Source organism: Micromesistius poutassou, assembly GCF_964030765.1.
Source record: "Micromesistius poutassou genome assembly, chromosome: 1".
Taxonomy (NCBI): domain Eukaryota; kingdom Metazoa; phylum Chordata; class Actinopteri; order Gadiformes; family Gadidae; genus Micromesistius; species Micromesistius poutassou.
In genome coordinates, this window is record NC_140271.1 from 14495691 (window position 1) to 14513279 (window position 17589).

General features: G+C 47.2%; 3 protein-coding genes across 6 annotated transcripts; 2 read left to right on the forward strand and 1 right to left on the reverse strand.

Moving 5' to 3' along the window:
- Positions 1–1329: 1329 nt before the first annotated feature.
- On the forward strand, positions 1330–4884 carry epor (erythropoietin receptor). Its single transcript, XM_084488594.1, has 8 exons — positions 1330–1513; positions 1824–1959; positions 2202–2368; positions 2715–2866; positions 3083–3239; positions 3545–3632; positions 3905–3992; positions 4147–4884. The coding sequence occupies exons 1-8, from the start codon at positions 1402–1404 to the stop codon at positions 4870–4872; spliced, it is 1626 nt and encodes a 541-aa protein (XP_084344720.1). The 5' UTR covers positions 1330–1401; the 3' UTR covers positions 4873–4884.
- A 1765-nt stretch (positions 4885–6649) lies between these two features.
- Positions 6650–7869, reverse strand: swsap1 (SWIM-type zinc finger 7 associated protein 1). The gene is made up of 2 exons (XM_084488595.1): positions 7521–7869; positions 6650–7259 (listed from the first exon to the last, which is right to left on the reverse strand). The coding sequence occupies exons 1-2, from the start codon at positions 7782–7784 to the stop codon at positions 6714–6716; spliced, it is 810 nt and encodes a 269-aa protein (XP_084344721.1). The 5' UTR covers positions 7785–7869; the 3' UTR covers positions 6650–6713.
- A 388-nt stretch (positions 7870–8257) lies between these two features.
- Positions 8258–17306, forward strand: znf653 (zinc finger protein 653). Of its 4 annotated transcripts, none has more exons than XM_084472440.1 (11): positions 8258–8554; positions 8899–8970; positions 9057–9097; positions 9343–9663; positions 9963–10474; positions 11298–11478; positions 12571–12655; positions 12757–12871; positions 13991–14105; positions 14633–14732; positions 15532–17306. In XM_084472440.1, exons 1-11 carry the CDS (start codon positions 8277–8279, stop codon positions 15707–15709), a joined length of 1998 nt encoding a protein of 665 aa, XP_084328566.1. In that variant the 5' UTR covers positions 8258–8276; the 3' UTR covers positions 15710–17306. The 4 variants fall into 4 exon arrangements, with proteins under 4 accessions (XP_084328566.1, XP_084328567.1, XP_084328568.1 ...); XM_084472441.1 differs by having other exon boundaries at positions 12760–12871; XM_084472442.1 differs by lacking the exon at positions 8899–8970.
- The last annotated feature ends 283 nt before the right edge of the window (positions 17307–17589 follow it).

Genomic DNA, 17589 nt, shown 5'->3' on the forward strand with positions numbered 1-17589 from the left:
GCTTTGGTAAATCCTTTGTTTTTGTTGAGCATTATGTTGCATTCCAGATTAGTTCCTTTTATGTCAGAAGAGACCGCAGTTGGTCACGTGTGGAGTTGCTACTCCTTGGTTTTAGACAATGTTGTCAACCTTGTTAGGAAAATAATATATAGATAGACATGGAAATGAAATGTGTTTTGGTCTGTATGTAACAAAAAATAAAGAATCCCATTCATAAAACCGAAATTGCACGTCTCACATTTGTTTCCTGGGGATTTGATGTACAATGTAACTCTGCTGTCCAGGTCCGTTGTAGCCTTCTAGCTTCAGAAGAACATTTCAAAGGCATGTTGGCGATAGCTTCTATGATTTATGACCAACCTATCATGTGGTAACGCTACAGTGCTGTGTTATGGGTTATCGTGAGAAGCAGCAGGCCCGTGGCAGAGTTAACCACCACTTCCTTCTCGGATCGCTCTAGAAAAAAGTAGTTTCAATTGAGAAGTCTTGAAGGTGTTTGAGAAACCATATTTTATTGATGAGATAAGCAGTTCTTTATTAATCCCATACGGGCTATTCGTCATAGATTGTTGACTACTGTAAATAATGGGTTGACTGACATTGAAGTTGAACAACGCAGGTTAATTGAGAAGTAGGCTGGCGCCGGATTGTCAAACAATGTGGCTCGACGACCCAGTCCTCCAGTGTTGGTATGGGTGGGGATGCGCTCCCTAGACTTATCGCGACAGGAGCGCTCGTACCTCAGATAACGCGGTTTGAGCAGAGCGCGCGCGGGTGCTGCTGGCAGATAAGAAACCGTTACGAAGTCCCCTTGCGTGCGCAAAAATGTGCCCACGTGTGGTTTCCGTTGCTTAGCGCGTGGCCCTGGGTCGCACCTCAAGAACAAAGGACAGTTAACGAACTATAAAAATAAAAAAAATAGGACAAAATAATAATAGACTATTAATGATTGACAATTATTCATTAATACATAATTTATTATTTGTCCTCGCATGAAAGCTCTGAAATGTGGGTGAAAGTGAAGGATAAATGGTCCATTTTATGTGTCTAATCGAAGAGGACTGTGTAGTACGTGTTCAGTACTGCCCACCAGCAACAAAGTTCTAAACATCAATGAACTGTTTTTTCACGCCCACCAATGGGAGGGCGAGAGAGAGAGCGAGAGAGAGAGAGAACGTGTGTAAGTTCCGCCAACTCTTCCTTTTCGTAGAGAACGTAAACAGCCCAACGCTCAGCCTCCTTATCTTCAGTTGTGCAGACGCTCGTCACTATCCATGGTATCACAATAACAAGCCTCCACAGACACAGAAGAGAGCCGCCGAGAAGCGAGTCGCCATTCAGTTATGAAGACGAACAATAGGAAGGCTTCGAGTGTTAATTGCGTTCAGAGAGAAGTGGACAATGAAAAGTGATAACCTGAAACGATCGTTGGGCCTCTGCGTGATTTTGTTGGCCCAATTGTCCCAGTCGACGTCGTCCGCCCTGAGGAGGCCACAGGACTTCCAGTACAAAGGTGAGATAATAGATGATTTCCTTTCCTAACCTCGAGACAGAAAAACACTAACAAACACAAACAAAAGTGTTCATTTAGCCAGACCTACTACTTGGGACACATTGAAACTTTGATATTGTTGATATTTGATATTGTGTATTGTTTTAAAGAAAAAAATAAATGTTGAAATGTTGTTTTAAAAAAAAAGAAAAGAAAAATAGACCTCTTTGTTAAAAGTTAGCCTAAAACAAGGCAGTAGCGAGTGGCTACCTTGTACGGTATGACAAACACATACACATTTTAAGTCTAAATGTGTTGTTATATATCCCAGTGTCTCTGCTGCTGAGGGAGGAGCCAGCAAACCCAAAGTGTTTTGCGGAAGGACGGAAGGACTTCACCTGTTTCTGGGAGGAGGACGAGGCGAAGGCCGGACATGTGGGCCAGTATTCCTTCACCTACGCCTACCAGTGAGTCCCTTTGCCTACCGAGACCTGACCAGACCCAGTCCAGTCCTAGACTGGGGGGGCTGGCAGATTTAAACAATATCTGAACGTTGTTCATTTAAGGATTTAGATTGTCGGTGCATTTAGTGCCTGAGGTGGCTCAACAGAGCTCCAAATCAATCACACAATGTACGTGAATGTCTGCTGATTTAAACGTGAAGGGTGAGTTGAGCTCCAACGCTGCTCTCTGGTTCTCTGGTCGTCAGGAATGAGAACAGCAGCCGGTGTCCGCTCAGGACGCACCGCACGGCGGACGGGAAGAGGCTGTTCATCTGCCACCTCAACCGCACCCAGATGTTCATCCAAATGGACATCAAGGTGCAGCGAGACGGAGTGATGATCCACAACCGCAGCCTGCTGGTGGAGCTGGCCTGTGAGTGAGGAGGGGCCTGCTACGGGGGTACAGCGACTAGGGGGGCCCAACTCCCAGACCAAAGGTTCCGGGGGGAACATTTCTGAAATAGGAGTCGGCGTATTCCACCTGGTCGGTTGCCTGGTGACTCTTTAGCAGAGTGGAACAATCTCTCTTTATGGCTGTGGATACCACAATCCACCTGGTCTTATAGGACCTGCGTTTTCTTGGTCTCTTAATACCAGGGTGTTACATAATGTTGTCATTCTTACCCAGAGGAATGTTACGGTGCCTGAATTGATCCTACACACTCCTCATTGATCCAACCCGTGAAGTGATGAGCTGCTGTCTGCCTGTCTGTCTGTAGTCCTGCTAGACCCCCCGCGGAACCTGAGTGTGTCCCAGACGGAGCAGCAGGACCAGCTGCAGGTGTCCTGGGTTCCTCCGGCGGTCAAGTACCTGTACGACAGCATGATGTACGAGGTCAGCTACGCCCCGGCCGACGGCGGCCTGCCGCAGGTGAGTTCCAGTGGATACGCCCAACCTGTGAGACGGTATTATTAAACCTGAAATGCATGTTGGGTGTTATGAGTTATAGGTAGTTATTAATGAGTTGAAGTTGGGGTTACGAGAATTGTCAAAAGATGGGCTCATCATGGGCATAAAGGTTGGGAGCCACTGCCTTGTGTCCTATAGGCTGCAAACACAAGCTCAGTTCAGGTCTGCCCCTGCCAGGTGGAGGTGGTGCAAGCGAGGTCGGAGGTCGTGCTGAGGGGCCTGAGCCCGGGGACAATCTACACGGTCCGCTCGCGCGGCAAACTGGATGGGATCAGCTACAACGGCTACTGGAGCGCCTGGACCCAGCCTGTCTCCATGGAGACGCCCCCTGCAGGTGGCTATTCTGTCACACACACACACACACACACACACACACACACCGACACAAACACAAACACACGCATACACACTCACTAACACACACACAAACACACACATACACTCATGTGCAAACATGCTCACTCTCTTGAGGCTAGCTCAGGTTTGATTATGATTGTACATTAAAGTATGCATCACCACGTTGATTGATTCATTGATTGATTCATTCATTCATTGGTATGTGGCCATGGTTTCATTGATTGTTTAATTCATGGTTATGGTTGATTGACGGATGTCTCTGGATGGCGGTGCTCCCTGCAGGCTTTGACCTCCTCATCATCTTCCTGGTGGCCATCATCTCTGTGATCGTCTTTCTGCTCTCCGTCACCCTAATCCTGTCTCACCGCAGGTCCGTCACCCCTGACCCCCTCTGTACCCCCAAATAGAATGTTCCCCGCTCCCCATCCTCACCCTACCCTCACAAGACCCCACACAGTCAAGTCATAGGAGACCTCAGCCTACCAGTTGGTACAGTGCACTGGGTAGGCTGGTAGGCTGATCTATCCCGCTTACATCTGGGTGGACACTCCCACATGTTAATCTACCATCACACTGGGTGGTGAATTAGGAGCCCCCTTTAAATGCATGAATTCATGTTTGTAATCCATATTTATTTTACAGATTCATTAAAAAGAAGATTTGGCCGGCCATCCCAAATCCTGAGAGCAAGTTCCAGGGCCTCTTCACTGTGTACGGAGGAGACTTCAGGGTAGGACTCATAATCAACCCAACTATTTACCCAGAACACACCGCAGGAACCTGGCTTTGTGTTACCGGTCCATGACCTGCACTTGTGTGGCTATGCTCACATTTGTGATCATCTGAAGAAGTGGCTAGGCTAACGTGTTCTTGTCTACCTGTAGGAGTGGCTAGGCCACACTAACGGCAGTCTGTGGCTGAGGCCAGCCTTTTTCTCCTCCGAGGAGTGTCCTTCTCCTCTGGAGGTCCTCTCTGAGCTCAGCCTGTGCCCCCAGCTGCCCTCACCGCCTCTGCCCCCGAAGGCCTCCAGAGCCGGGCCCGTAGCGAGACTGGGGGAGGAGGTGGGGGAGGAGAAACCCTCCAGGAAGGAGGAGGGTTCGGGGGACATGGCAGTGTGGCAAGAGACGCCCCACGACCACTGGCTGATGGAGCAGCTGAGGGCGTTCCACCGGCTCCCCGGGCCCTGCTCCCAGTCCTCCCTACTGGAGTCTCAGGACGCCTACGTCACCCTTGACGCCCAGCAGCAGGCCAGCACGGAGGTGGAGGAGCACCTGGACGACATCATGGAGGAGAGCTCCCCCATGGAGGTGCTGTTCGCCTCGTCTGAGTCCCGCTCCGACCTGGGCTCCATGCAGCGGAGCTCCGGCTCGGGCCGCCTCTCCTCCGGCTCCAGCTTTGAGTACCCCAACCACACCTGGCCCCCCAAGGGCCCCGGGTACACCTACATGGCGGTGGCGGACTCCGGGGTCTCCATGGACTACAGTGCCATGAGCTCCGGTTGCATCAACGTCGTGGGAAAGACACTGGTCTACAACGAGTATAAGAACGAGATCTGGTCTGAGCCGAGACCAGTGCTGACCAGACAGTCGCAGGTAACCACTGGCTGGTGACTCCACGGCAAGCCCTATGACTACCAGCTTACCGGCTGCTGATCCCACAGCAAGCCCTACGACTGCCAGTTTACCGGCTGCTGATCCCACACCCTGCCCTATGATGACCAGCTTACCGGCTGGTGATCCCACACCCTGCCCTACGATGACCAGCTTACCGATTGATGATCCCACACCCAGCCCTACGATGACCAGCTTACTGGCTGGTGATCCCACGCCTAGCCCTAAGACTACCGGCTTACCGGTTGGTGATCCCACGGCAAGCCCTACAATGACCAGCTTACCGGCTGGTGATTCCGCAGCAAGCCCTATGGCCACCAGCTTACCGGCTGGTGATCCCACGCCCAGCCCTAAGACTACCAGCTTACCGGCTGGTTATTCTACACCAAGCACTACGACTACCAGCTTACCGCCTGGTGATCCCACGCCTAGCCCTGTGATGAATGAATGATGAATGGAAGTTGTGGGAGGTTTTATACCTGGCATTTCTTATTGTGTGTATGTGTTAAATGTTATGTCCGGGTAGGTCTAGATTTTTTTTTACTTGATTTGATGTAGTAACACAGTAACATGTATACCGTTAAACTATGATGGATTTTGATTTATAGAATTGTTATTTTGTAACTTTATATTTGAATAACTGTGAGGTTTAAATACATTGACTTACATGGTTCCCTCAAGTGCATATGAAATACCACAATACCAATGATTAATTTTCAGTTAAGCACTTTTGAATCAAAGCAAAATAATTCATGCTAGTACCATATAGTTCTTAATTGTATGGCAATGTCTACTTGTACAATGTCTAAAATCTATATTTGTATATATTGTCATATTTGATTTGTTTCTGGTGGTCATTTTGGAGGAGGATAGGTTCACATTAAAGGACCTGTATTTTAACACCAGGTCTGATGCTAAATAATCACTGCCACTTATGTCACAAGTCGACTGATTTTGAAATGGCGTAAGTAAAGGGACCCTTTTAATGTAATGCTGAATATCAATGTCTGTGATTGTTGCCCAGTGTTGCAGTCACACTGTAAATAATGTAGTTCTTTGCTTCTGTTAGATGTGTCCATGTTAGTTTGGTTATGGTCAAAAAGTCAGAAAGCTCACAGCCCATCTTTTCCTAACCACTTTCCCATGATTGAAAATGTCATGAGGTCAAGGAAAGATTTGAAGGAGCATTCATATGGACGAAAAGACAACCGCAGACAACCCGAAGATGGACTACTAAAAGTGAATCTTAGATACTTTGCTGTGGTGTTCTTAACATGTGTTTCAGTCAGGCTGTATTAACTTCGACAACCCTGTGAAAAATGTTACTTCATTACCATGGTTGAAATTGAAACCAAAACACAAAACATAGTTTTATATAAAAAACAAAAAAACCTAAAATACTTTTACTACACCTGCCTAAAACTGAGTTATTTTTAAAGTGATCTGTACGACTGAAAATCTGAAGTTTTCATTTGATTTCTTTTAAAACCTTTATCAATATTAAAGATGATGCTACATACAGCCATTGTAGTTGTCATACTGAACTATAGATTAAGCCAGAACAGAAATACAAGGTCAGATCAGAACAAGGTCAAAGGTGATGGTGGAACGAGAAACAAGAACATAACACTGACTGCTGTGACCATAAGTAGCGACATATTCCATTCATTCCATTTAAGTAGAATATATAATAAACTATAGGATAAATATATTATCCATACTTCAAAATTAAGAGGACACACACACACACACACACACACACACACACACACACACACACACACACACACACACACACACACACACACACACACACACACACACACACACACACACACACACTACACTGATCTAAACTCCATTAATCCGTTAGTGAAGACGACCAGCTGCCACTCCTGTGATGTCGAGTCCGTTCGGTCTGATGGGTCCATGGGCCCGGACCCTGATAGTTCAACCCGCCACACGTCTTCCAGCCCGGCCGCCACGGCCGCGTAGCTTTCGTCCCGTTCTAGAGTGCACCGCGCCGCGAAGTATCGATCCAGGACCGCCAGCACCGGGTGGGAGGGGCCGGGGTCAGTTGGCCCCGCCTCCAGCTCCGGCTGAAAGGAGGCGAGGAGGCGGCAGGGAGTCAGCCAGTGGGACCGGCGCTCCAGGACCTGCGTGAGGAACGCGGCAGTGTCGAGCAGCAGGGCCGAGAGGTGAGCCGCGCACGACTGCTCCCCCTGGTGGAAGCCTCCGCCTCCTCCTCCCGGGCCGCAGAGGAAGTTCTGGAGGCGGTCGACGATGATGAGGGAGGGTGCGGTGGGCGAGGTGTTTACGGGCTCGTGGAGGCTGGCCACCTGCAGGAGAAGCTCCTCCAGCGTCCGCGGATAGCAGAACGTGATCATCTGAAAGGGATACGTAATAAAATAACGTATCATGAATAATAATGATACCTGATACTGCAGGTAATAAAGACAACCAAGTGAACGAGTAAACGCTGTTCTATTCAAGTGTTCCTCTGAAGATGAACGATACAATTTAGTAAAATAACCATGCTTTTGGTGAGAGCAGAAAAAGAGCAAACTTTCCCATTAGCACGCCATGCAACTGTCCACTTCATGCAAATGCTGGAGTTAATCATATTGATATATAAACTAACGCGTTACCTTCAAGCTATCTGGGCTGAGGTTAGGAAGGCAGCCTGTCACGGAAGGGGGTAGGGTCTGGATCTGGGTCCGGGTGAAGAACAACACCTTCATGCCCCTCTGGGAGGCCGCGGTCAGGGCTGCGAGGAGCAGCACGGAGCGGCTCATGGTGCTGTCGCCGACCAACAGGGCGCTGCATGGTGACGATGAACCCCCACTCACATGGCTTACCTGGCCTCCTTTAGCAATAAACGTACTAAATACGTGCGTTAAGACGTCGACCATACTGTCAGGTGACGTAGTGGAGACATCTGTCAGTCAAATTAGATGAGGTGTGACAGGGAATGGGCATTTCATGCCTCTGTTTACGTTTACCAAGTGACTGTCCGTCACGGTGACGGGTCGGAGCGAAACGTGCTGACATTAATACAACGTTCCGCTTATCGGTATTATCTAAATCTGTGTTTGTACCTCTCGGTACGGTACGCTTTCATTTGGAATTGACTATTTTTATACGTTTGATATGTCTCTATAAGATTGGTCAAATTTAAAAGTTATCATATTTCAATACAAAATATATTTTGTATTGAAATGAACAACTCTGCATACAATGCCGGTATAATACAGAACAGCATATTTAACAAAAACTAATCAAACAAATATGTTAACAAATCGGACTGAAATAATAGTTTTGTTGTCATGTCCGTTACGTTAGATGTCACTTCCGTTTTTGCAACACAATCACAACACAACAGCTGCTGTGTAGTCGTCGCTAACATGGCGGATCTCTATGCAGGGCTAGAGTCTCCCTCGGACAACACAAACGGTGTGTTGAGGCGCTGTAGGGGCCGACCCCGGCTCACCGACACCGACCGGGCCCAGCGACGCCTGGAGTCACGGAAGAAGTACGACGTGCGGCGGGTCTACCTGGGGGAGTCCCACCGGCGGTGGACGGACCTCCGCAGCCGGACGAGTTTGAGCGACGCCGGGCTGGCGGAGTACCTGATGCTGCTGGACTCGACCTACGGGGAGAAGTACCTGCAGAACCGCCATGGGTATGTTGGGTTAGTTTGTGTTATTATAATGCACACGCGGTAGGTTACTATCACAGAGAGGACGTTGACACTGTTGAATGAAATGAAGCGTCATGCTGCTGTCCATAATGCATTGTTGTAACTTGTATAAACTATATTGGTGAACACCGAATCAAAGGTTTTTCCAGATGGGTGTTATTATTACAGACCCCCCCCCCCCCCCCCCCCCCCCTTCTTTATACTTAAAAAAAATATTTAAAAAAACAAAACAAAAAAACCGGGTGGCCCAGAATTGTGTGGAGGGGGTCTGACTCCCGGCCAAAGGGCTGTGTTTGATCCCAATGTCTGCGATGATCCTGAGCAAGATGCTCAACCACTACCTGCTCCTTCGTGAAACGAGTTCGCTCTGGAGAGAAGCGTCTGCTGAATGATAAACGGTAGGAAGATGCCATGAACTGCACCATGCCTGGTCAAGCTCCGGCGCTGTGCCTTAACTCTTATTGTGTGGGATACTGTGTTACAGGGAGAAGATTGCCTCCGAACTTCCTGGGAAACACAAAAAAGGTGGGGCAGCACACGTAGTATACAAGATAAAACGGTGCATTCAAAAAGTATGCGCGTGTCACTCAGTCCAAATATAGGGTAGGTAGGCCAGCCTACCGAGTTGTTTGTACCAACTGGTAGGCTGAGCTATCACTCATTCTGGTGGACACTTCCAGTTGCTGTGTCATTAATGGGTCGGTTTTTAAATGGCTTGTGATGGCTGATCAACGTAGTGGTTAAGTGCGTGGTACTGTTCACTCCTCCAGGGATTATGGAAGAGGACTCCAGCCTCAAGGGCCTGCTGTCCTGGTACCAAGACCACAGCAACAGCTGCCCCTACGAGCCACGACTGCGAGGCCTGGAGCCACAGCCCGGCTTTGCCACCGCTGCGGCCTGGCGCTGCCCGGCCGAACACTCCTTCGTGCAGTACCTGCTGCCGCCACCGGGGGACACCAGCGAGTCAGAGCCTGAAGGAGAGGTGGAGGGAGACAGCGAGACAACAACCAGTAGAAGCCAAGCGCGGGTTAATGGCCCAGTGACCAGGGAGAGAAGGGACTGGGCCAAACGGGCTCACGAGCAGGAGGAAGGTACGGAGAAACATCGCTGAATGCTGTGAGGATGACGTTCTACATGTTTGTGTTTTGTCTGCTGGTTAAACATATCATGTGAAGTAGCGAACATGCTAGGCATCCTTACAAGCTTGGTACCCAAAAATCTTTAGGAGCCTAAAATGATATACTGCTTAAACGTGCTAGGTAGCCAGAAACGCTACATGAAAGGCAACCATGCTAACAAAGAAAATACCCAAACCAGCACCCTCTCTCTGGGAGAGAGGGTGCTGCGTTGACACTAAAAGACTTCTAAAGTATCTCTACGTTGTTTTTAGACGTGGATGAACAACAACCAGACGTCTGCGAGGGCCACGGGGCCTCCGCCCGGTCCAACCTGCCGGGTCCGGAGAACCAGGGGAGCCAGAGGAGTGCCGTGCAGGCCGCCAGCGCAGAGCCCGCGGTCCACATAGCGGGGAGGGGCCTGCACAACAAGGAGCCGGCGGAGGACCGGAGGAGAGAGGAGCGCTCGGGAGAAGGAGAGGGTGACGGCGGCGCCGCCACCGCCGGCGGTGGAGGAAGGGAGGTGAAGTTTGCAGAGGAGCTGGAGATAACCGCCGGCGGTTACACGTGCGTTGTCATGGCAACCGCCCTGACGGACAAGCTGGTGAAGGCGGAGGCGGAGCCTGATCTGTCCCACCAAAAGGCGGGGCAAGGGGCGGAGTCTGAGCAGGGGGCTGGGCAAGGGGCGGAGTCTGAGCATGCCGAGCTGTTCGATTCCCAGGGGCTCCAGACCATGATTGATGGCTGCCAGATCCAGGGTCAGAGGTCATCGCTGGACGGCCCCCAGGTAACCGATGATATTGTTGGATTAAAGGGCCCTATGTCACCACCAGGTTTCAAGTTGATCGGTCATTCAGATCTCTAGTGACATCACAAATGGCGTTGTCTAAATGTATGTTGGTAGATCAGATGAAATGGCTTCGATGGTGACATGACACCTGGTGACATAGCAGCACTTTATCGAAGCAAACCTAGTAAGATAGTTGGGTAGTTATATTTTATTTTATTACATTTTATAATACCATGGAGTTCAGTTATTGTATTGTCCTGTGATATCACACACCTGCTCTACAAAGCATTCTAAAAATCATATATTTTCTCCATCACAGTTGCTCCTTTCAAGATGCATACGTGTGTAACAATGGAAAATAAGTACAAATATAAACTCAAACAAAAGCACCAAGTCCATCATAACAAATACCTGATCCAAGTCCTGCCTCCGAGGCTCTATGGGAAATAACATGGGGTTTTTGAATGATCGTACATAACAAACTCTGGAGGTGGCGAAGAAGTAAAAGCATCTAGTTTCGACTGGGTTTTTGGATTGTCAGTGATGTTAAAGTAGTAAACGATTATATAATCTACTTTAACGGCACTGACAATCCAAAAAACCCAGTTGAAACTAGATGAATGTTATGTATGATCATTCAAAAACCCCATGTCATTTCCTATAGACATTTGACCGAGGGAACTTATTCTTCAGAGGTCTATTAATCCGTCTATAACTCAAACCTCCTAGTCAGACTGAGTGGGCGGGCCCAATATTCCTACCAATCACAGCAATTCTATGTCCTCATCACCGAATCACACCCAGTCTTTCTCTATGGCAGCTGATCATCATCACGGGGCCAGGCTACGGGGCGCTGGCCCCCGAGGGCCTCCAGCTCAGCGTGGCTCCCGGGGCCGTGGAGGAGGTCACCTGCACCGTCATCCAGGGCGTGGCCTTCGACCAGGTGTGTCCCTCAGACGCGGAGCTCAGGGGGGCAGAGGAGGACGAAGACTCCATCTCAGGTCAGTCATCGAACCGTCGTCGGCTGGTTTGTCAATTAGTTGGTGAACTAGTTAGTGAGTTAGGATTAGTAATGAATTAGATATTCATTCATGTTCCTGACACCGGGAAGAATAATGAATCCTAACCAGAGTTGTTGTCCCTAGGCCTGTCGAGATAAGCAATAAATCAATTAATCACACGATAAATCTATCATAAATCTATTATCAATCTATCAAAGAGACTGGATGACAAGAGACAGACCCCTCTCGCTTCCTTAGCGTAATGAGGAGTTAACCCTTGAGTCGTGGCAGGCACTTGTCAGCCGCATGGTCTCTGTGTGGGGAGGTGGAGCCCTGGCGTTACAGAGTCAGAGCCTATATGCGCGTCTTCCTAGACATTCTCGCCAGAGTGCAGCATGAGCGCTCCATGAGGAGTAGCAAGCCAGAAAACGCTAGTTGAGATTTGGAGGAATGAAAAACAAAGATGGAATTGGTTTCAAAGCCGAACGCGACAGCTGCCGTGTGGGAGCAAACCGAGCAAACCGTTCAAACCGAATGACCGCGGTGAACCACTTTACCTGTGTGAGCCGGTATATCGCATTGTTGTAAAACGGTATAAACTAAACGCAGCAATACAACAAACATGCATCTGCATCTGCACCTAAAGCATAATCATCAAATGCAGTTTTCCCTGCTGCAAAAAAAAATACAACAGATCATGGGACGTCTCCGTCTTCCCGACAGTCCACAATCACTGTTTAGTCGACAAACAGGACAGTTCAAATGGTGCGCACTCACAGACAGTGTAGTTCGCTTCATGAAGTTTTTATTTCAATTTTATTTATTGTTTTGTGTTTGTGCATTTTTTGTTAAAATAGACCATTTTATTTATTGTTTTTGGTGTCTTCCAGTTCCAGATTTAAATATTCTTTAGAAATATCAGTTTATTGATTTATTGAAAGGTTGAACTTACATTATTATGCCATTATCATTATATTAGTTGAAAATGGTCTCAAAGCAGCAATATTATCGCTTATCGCAATAATTTCTGGGACAATTTATCACCCAGTAAAATTTGTTATCGTGACAGGCCTAGTTGTCCCCCCGCTGCAGGTCTGAGTGATAAACACATCCTGGAACCCACCGACCAACATCTGGAGACCAGCTGTGAGCGGGAGCGGTCTCGCGGCCTCTGCAGGTATAAACGCCCAAATACACATCGTAAGATACGTCAAAAACTCTTCCACAAATCACCTTAAACCAACGCTCAGATGGACTTGCTAACGGCGGCTCGCTCAGCAGGTCCAGGAGAAGCCGTCGCGGCCCGGTCATCGAGGCAGACGGCATGCTGAAGATGTTCCACTGCCCCTACGCCGGCTGCAGCCAGGTGTACGTCGCCATCAGCAGCTATCAGGTAACCCTTAATCTACGTTTGTTTTTAATCTAATTTGCATAAAGTTAACTGAAGTGCAACTTTTGCCCCTCCCCTTTATACGCACGCCACGACCACCCACCCGCATGCGTGCCTTCCCAGAATCCCTTGCCCCTCGTGTCCAGCACGCGTCCCTTTTGAAGGTCTTGCAGGAAAAGGAACTTGTGAAGCAAGAGCTTGAAAACTTTGATGCTGAGACAGATCTTGCACTACCAGAACCTTGGCTCATGGTCAAGGTTAAGACCCAAAAACAGCATTGAACTCAAGAGTGTTTGCAGACTTCCTTTGATGCTGTCAAGCAGCTATGTCTCGGAATCATAATCTTGAAATCTTTCAACAAATGCGGCGAAAACCAAAGAATGCTCCCCATGCTTCTTGATTGGCTAACAGGAAGATGGAGCATTGAGATTGGAGCTATGGAATGCCTGGATGGCTTCTTCAGTCAGGTTGTTGAGTTTGTCACAAAGGAAGCAAAAACAGCGTGTACTCCAGGAACCTCTCTTCACACTCTGAAGTCTAGTGATGATGAGCAGATGAAGATACTGAAGACTTTTCTACTACCCTAATGTTAATGTGGCCAATGAGTCCCCCCGGCATGTTAACATAAAGGAACCCCTTTGTAAATAGTATTTTTGTGCCAAATATGCACATTTTATGAAAGCGTCTTATTTTAAAATGTTAAGAGTTATGGAGCTCTAATGCTAAGTGTGAGTGATAGTTATAAAGCTAAATAGTAAACAGTTTGAAGGCTATTCAATATTAGAACTTTTACCTTTTTACTAAAAAGTGATTAAAGTTCTAATTGTGAATAGTTAATAATGATAAGTTCTAGTACTGAATAGTAAAAATTGTTAGTTATAATGCTGAAGAGTGATAGTGGTAATGCTGAATAGTGAGGAGTGATAGTTCTGATTCAGAATAGTGAGGAGTGATAGTTCTGATGCTGAATAGTGAGGAGTGATATTTCTGATGCAGAATAGTGAGGAGTGATAGTTCTGATTCAGAATAGTGAGGACTGAGGAGTAATAGTTATAATGCTGAATAGTGAGGAGTGATGGTTTGGATGCTGAATAGTAAAGAGTGAGTTCTTCTTCTCTGCAGAACCACGTGAACCTGGTGCACCGGAAGGGCAGGACCAAGGTCTGCCCCCACCCAGGCTGCGGGAAAAAGTTCTACCTGTCCAACCATCTGCACCGTCACATGATCATCCACTCAGGTGCGGTTCACCTGTAGTACCCGGCCTACCAGTGGATTCATATATTTCAGAGCTTTTTCATCGACGTCCAGCCACAGTAGTCTGGGCACGTATAGAGTGAAGGCATGAGCTGAATATATATACAGTACAATACCATGTATATATTTTTTGCACTATTACAATATATCATTGCAACTGCTATTACTGACTGCGTTTTACGCTATTACAACTACAGAAACCTTTTTCTGCTACTTTCTTACATATACACAGTGGACTCTTATATATTTTTTTAGGATTACTAAATGTCTATCTGTTTAGTATTAGGAAATGTCTTGTCTTTATCTGTTGTGCCTGTGCACTTAATCTCTTTCACCGTGGGATAGTGAGAAACGTCTTTTCGATTCCTTTGTCGGTCTGTTACATGTGAGGAAATTGACAATATGACTGACTTTGAATGGGGAAAAAAATTGACTTAATACTGTAGTGTTGTCGGACAACCTTTTAGAAAACGAGTCTCCCTAACCGTCTGCTGTGATGTGGTGCTGTAGGGGTTCGGGACTTCATCTGTGAGACGTGCGGGAAGTCGTTCAAACGCAAGAATCACCTGGAGGTCCACCGGCGCACACACACCGGGGAGACGCCGTTGCAGTGAGTCACACCCACACCTTCAACTACAGTCAGTGGAGAAACACCTTAAAGAGCCAGTGAACTCAAAACCAACCATTTTTTTGTTTTTAACGTAATTTTTTTTCTTATATTATCGTCAACATAGTAATCTATGCCGTTTTATCCCCGTTTCTGAAATAAATAGCCAATTTAGAGAAAAAAGGGGGAAAATCCTATGATTTTGGGTTCTCCCCAAATCACTGTGAAAGTTCTCAGTTTTCTTACTTATTGTATAACGCCACATGTGTGTGTGGATGGGGAAGCTTCGTCTGGCCAGCCCAACCCGTGTCTGAGGGTTGGGTTTCCTGGACACATAGTGTGTGTGTGCTTACACCTAAAATATAACGCTACGGTGTCATGCAGATTTAATTTACAACATTGCTTTTTATAATGCTCATAACAGTTACACAAGGATGGTATTAAAAAAGTATAATAAAGTTGGCGTGGGTTGTAACACTGGGGTTAACAGTGGGGTTAACACTTTCCTAAACTCACAGCCCAAAATGCATTTTTTTAAACCACATGGTGTTCGAATTCCTTCTGAAAGAGTGGGCAACCACGCAGATCTGTAGAAATATATATTCTTTAGATGTAACCTAATTTATTTATTTCACAAAGGGACAAAGCATGTCCCCATACAGGATTATAGCCAAAGGCTAATTTCCATCCTTAGTCAGTGAACCTAGTCACTCAACCTTAGTCCTATTCCTATTGTTCATTGGACAGGAACAATGGCAATATGACAACATTCATGAGGAGCCATCCCCTGTCTTGTCTGCAGGTGCGAGGTCTGTGGCTACCAGTGTCGGCAGCGAGCGTCGCTCAACTGGCACATGAAGAAACACCGCACGGAGGAGCAGTACCGCTTCACCTGCCAGCACTGCGGCAAGCGCTTCGAGAAGCTCACCAGCGTCAAGTTCCACCGGCTGAAGAGCCACCCCGAGCAGCAGGCCTCCTGAACCGTGCTGCGTACCTCAACGCCACCGGGTGCTGATGGGGAAATGTAGTCCTCAGGATTAACATCCCTCCCGGACCATCCGTGATGCAGACAAAGCACCGTAGGGGTGGACTGGATGATGGGGATAGTCGGGGGTCATGGTCCTCAGATGAACAACAGGATGAACCGAGGTACAAAACGAAGCTTGTAGAACCAAGGTACCACCGGAGCACCGGAAACTGTTGGAGATGGTCATGGGGAAGGTCCTCCCAAGTCTGAGGGCCATCCATGATGCTGCCCAAACGCAGCATGCGGTAAAGGAAAATGTAGTTTTACAGATGACTAAAACTGACATACAAAGGACTATCTATGGTCTGCCTCCCCAGTGGACTCAGCTATGAGGGTGACTGCTAACCAGAATGCCTTCTGTGTTGTTGCTCGGCAGTTAAACCGGTTCACTTGAAATATGGAGGTGTCTGGTTCCAATCCCGCGTGCGTCAGGTCTTCAGATGGTTAAACCTAGTCCCAGACAGGTGGGTGGGTGGTTGGTCTGGGATCGCAGTCTGGGCAACGCGGTCAGCGGATCAACGGGGCGTCTTAACTCCTGCTCAACAGACACACAGGGCTCTCCTTTTGATACGTCGGTGGATTGTTTTGTACTCTTCTGTGTATTCATGTGTGTCTGGGGCGGTGTGTGTTATCAGAGGATGTTGTATGGTAGGATCTGGTTGTTAACTTGACGCCGCCGTGGCGTCTCTCTTGACTCCTCCCTCGGCTCCTCCCTCTCCTCTCAACCCATTTCTTTATCCTGTATTCTTCTATATTTCTAAAGCGATGCACTTTGACCTTTGACCTGTTTGCTCATGTAATTAATAACTCAATTATGGGAATAAGACACAAGTAAATATTGTACAGTATTTCTGTACACTTGTTTGAAAGAAAAAGGCTAGTAATAGTGAGTGTGTTACAAATTCTTGTGTACAGTTGTGCTCCTTTGGATTGGCGTGAGAGGAAAGGGGAGAGCAGCAAGGGTGATGTGGATACAGGTAGTTCAGGATGCCCTCTACTTCAAACACCCTTGGCCAGCTATACTTTACTATTTAGTCATTCAGTAGATTATTTTAGTCCACAGCGTTGGGCAAGAACCCCTACTGGCTACGTCATGAAAGGGCTCTGAATCCACTCACAAAGTAGCAAGTTTAATGACCAAATAGGAATGGTTTCTGCGACAGAATGGGAGGAATGGTTGGCGTTTAGGTATTTTTGTCTGTTTACATTTGTGACTGTGTTGCTGACAGGTCCACGGTTTATGTGTTTTAAAGTGTATATAGTGCAGTGTTACCTCTCTAATTGTACAGGCCTGCCATCAGGCCAACATTTCAAAAAATATATATAAGGCTTCGTTATCTTGATGCGATACGATCACACCAAAAACTAAGGCGTTGCGCACGAATGTCAATATAAAGTCTAAATTTGAGAAAAATATATAATTTGAATGTTAAAAATAATAAGGAATGCAATTTGAATGTGATTATAGAGGAATATTGACAACTCTGCTGTGTTCATGATGTGATATGTTTTGCAAAGTTCATATTTATTTTTATGCAATAAATGCACTTTATTTAAGTCATCCTCTCCTTGTGATCACTTAGTTGTATGTTCTGATTTATTTAAGTGAAGACACATTTGAACGCAAATATAAATTGTAAACATTTGATTTCAAATCTAAATTGCAGACCGCCTGCTGGCACCATCCAACCGAAGCCGACCACGCCTAAATGCCATCCCTCACGCCTCATCTGTTAACGAGCCAGTGAGTCACTGATTCAGATAGAATAAATAAATGCGTTTTGGGACGAGAGTTAAAGGGAAGAGGGGGGGGGGGGTAGCCCGTTGTTGTGT

Bases quoted from the DNA above. Each gene is read 5' to 3' on its own strand.
- epor (XM_084488594.1), top strand. From the start codon at position 1,402: ATGAAAAGTGATAACCTGAAACGATCGTTGGGCCTCTGCGTGATTTTG. The intron at 3,633-3,904 runs GTCCGTCACCCC...TTTATTTTACAG, and splicing joins CTAATCCTGTCTCACCGCAG to ATTCATTAAAAAGAAGATTT. The intron at 3,993-4,146 runs GTAGGACTCATA...GTCTACCTGTAG, and splicing joins TGTACGGAGGAGACTTCAGG to GAGTGGCTAGGCCACACTAA.
- swsap1 (XM_084488595.1), bottom strand. From the start codon at position 7,784: ATGGTCGACGTCTTAACGCACGTATTTAGTACGTTTATTGCTAAAGGA. The intron at 7,260-7,520 runs GTAACGCGTTAG...TATCCCTTTCAG, and splicing joins TCAGCCCAGATAGCTTGAAG to ATGATCACGTTCTGCTATCC.
- znf653 (XM_084472440.1), top strand. From the start codon at position 8,277: ATGGCGGATCTCTATGCAGGGCTAGAGTCTCCCTCGGACAACACAAAC. The intron at 9,098-9,342 runs GTGGGGCAGCAC...TCACTCCTCCAG, and splicing joins TCCTGGGAAACACAAAAAAG to GGATTATGGAAGAGGACTCC. The intron at 14,106-14,632 runs GTGCGGTTCACC...GTGGTGCTGTAG, and splicing joins TCACATGATCATCCACTCAG to GGGTTCGGGACTTCATCTGT.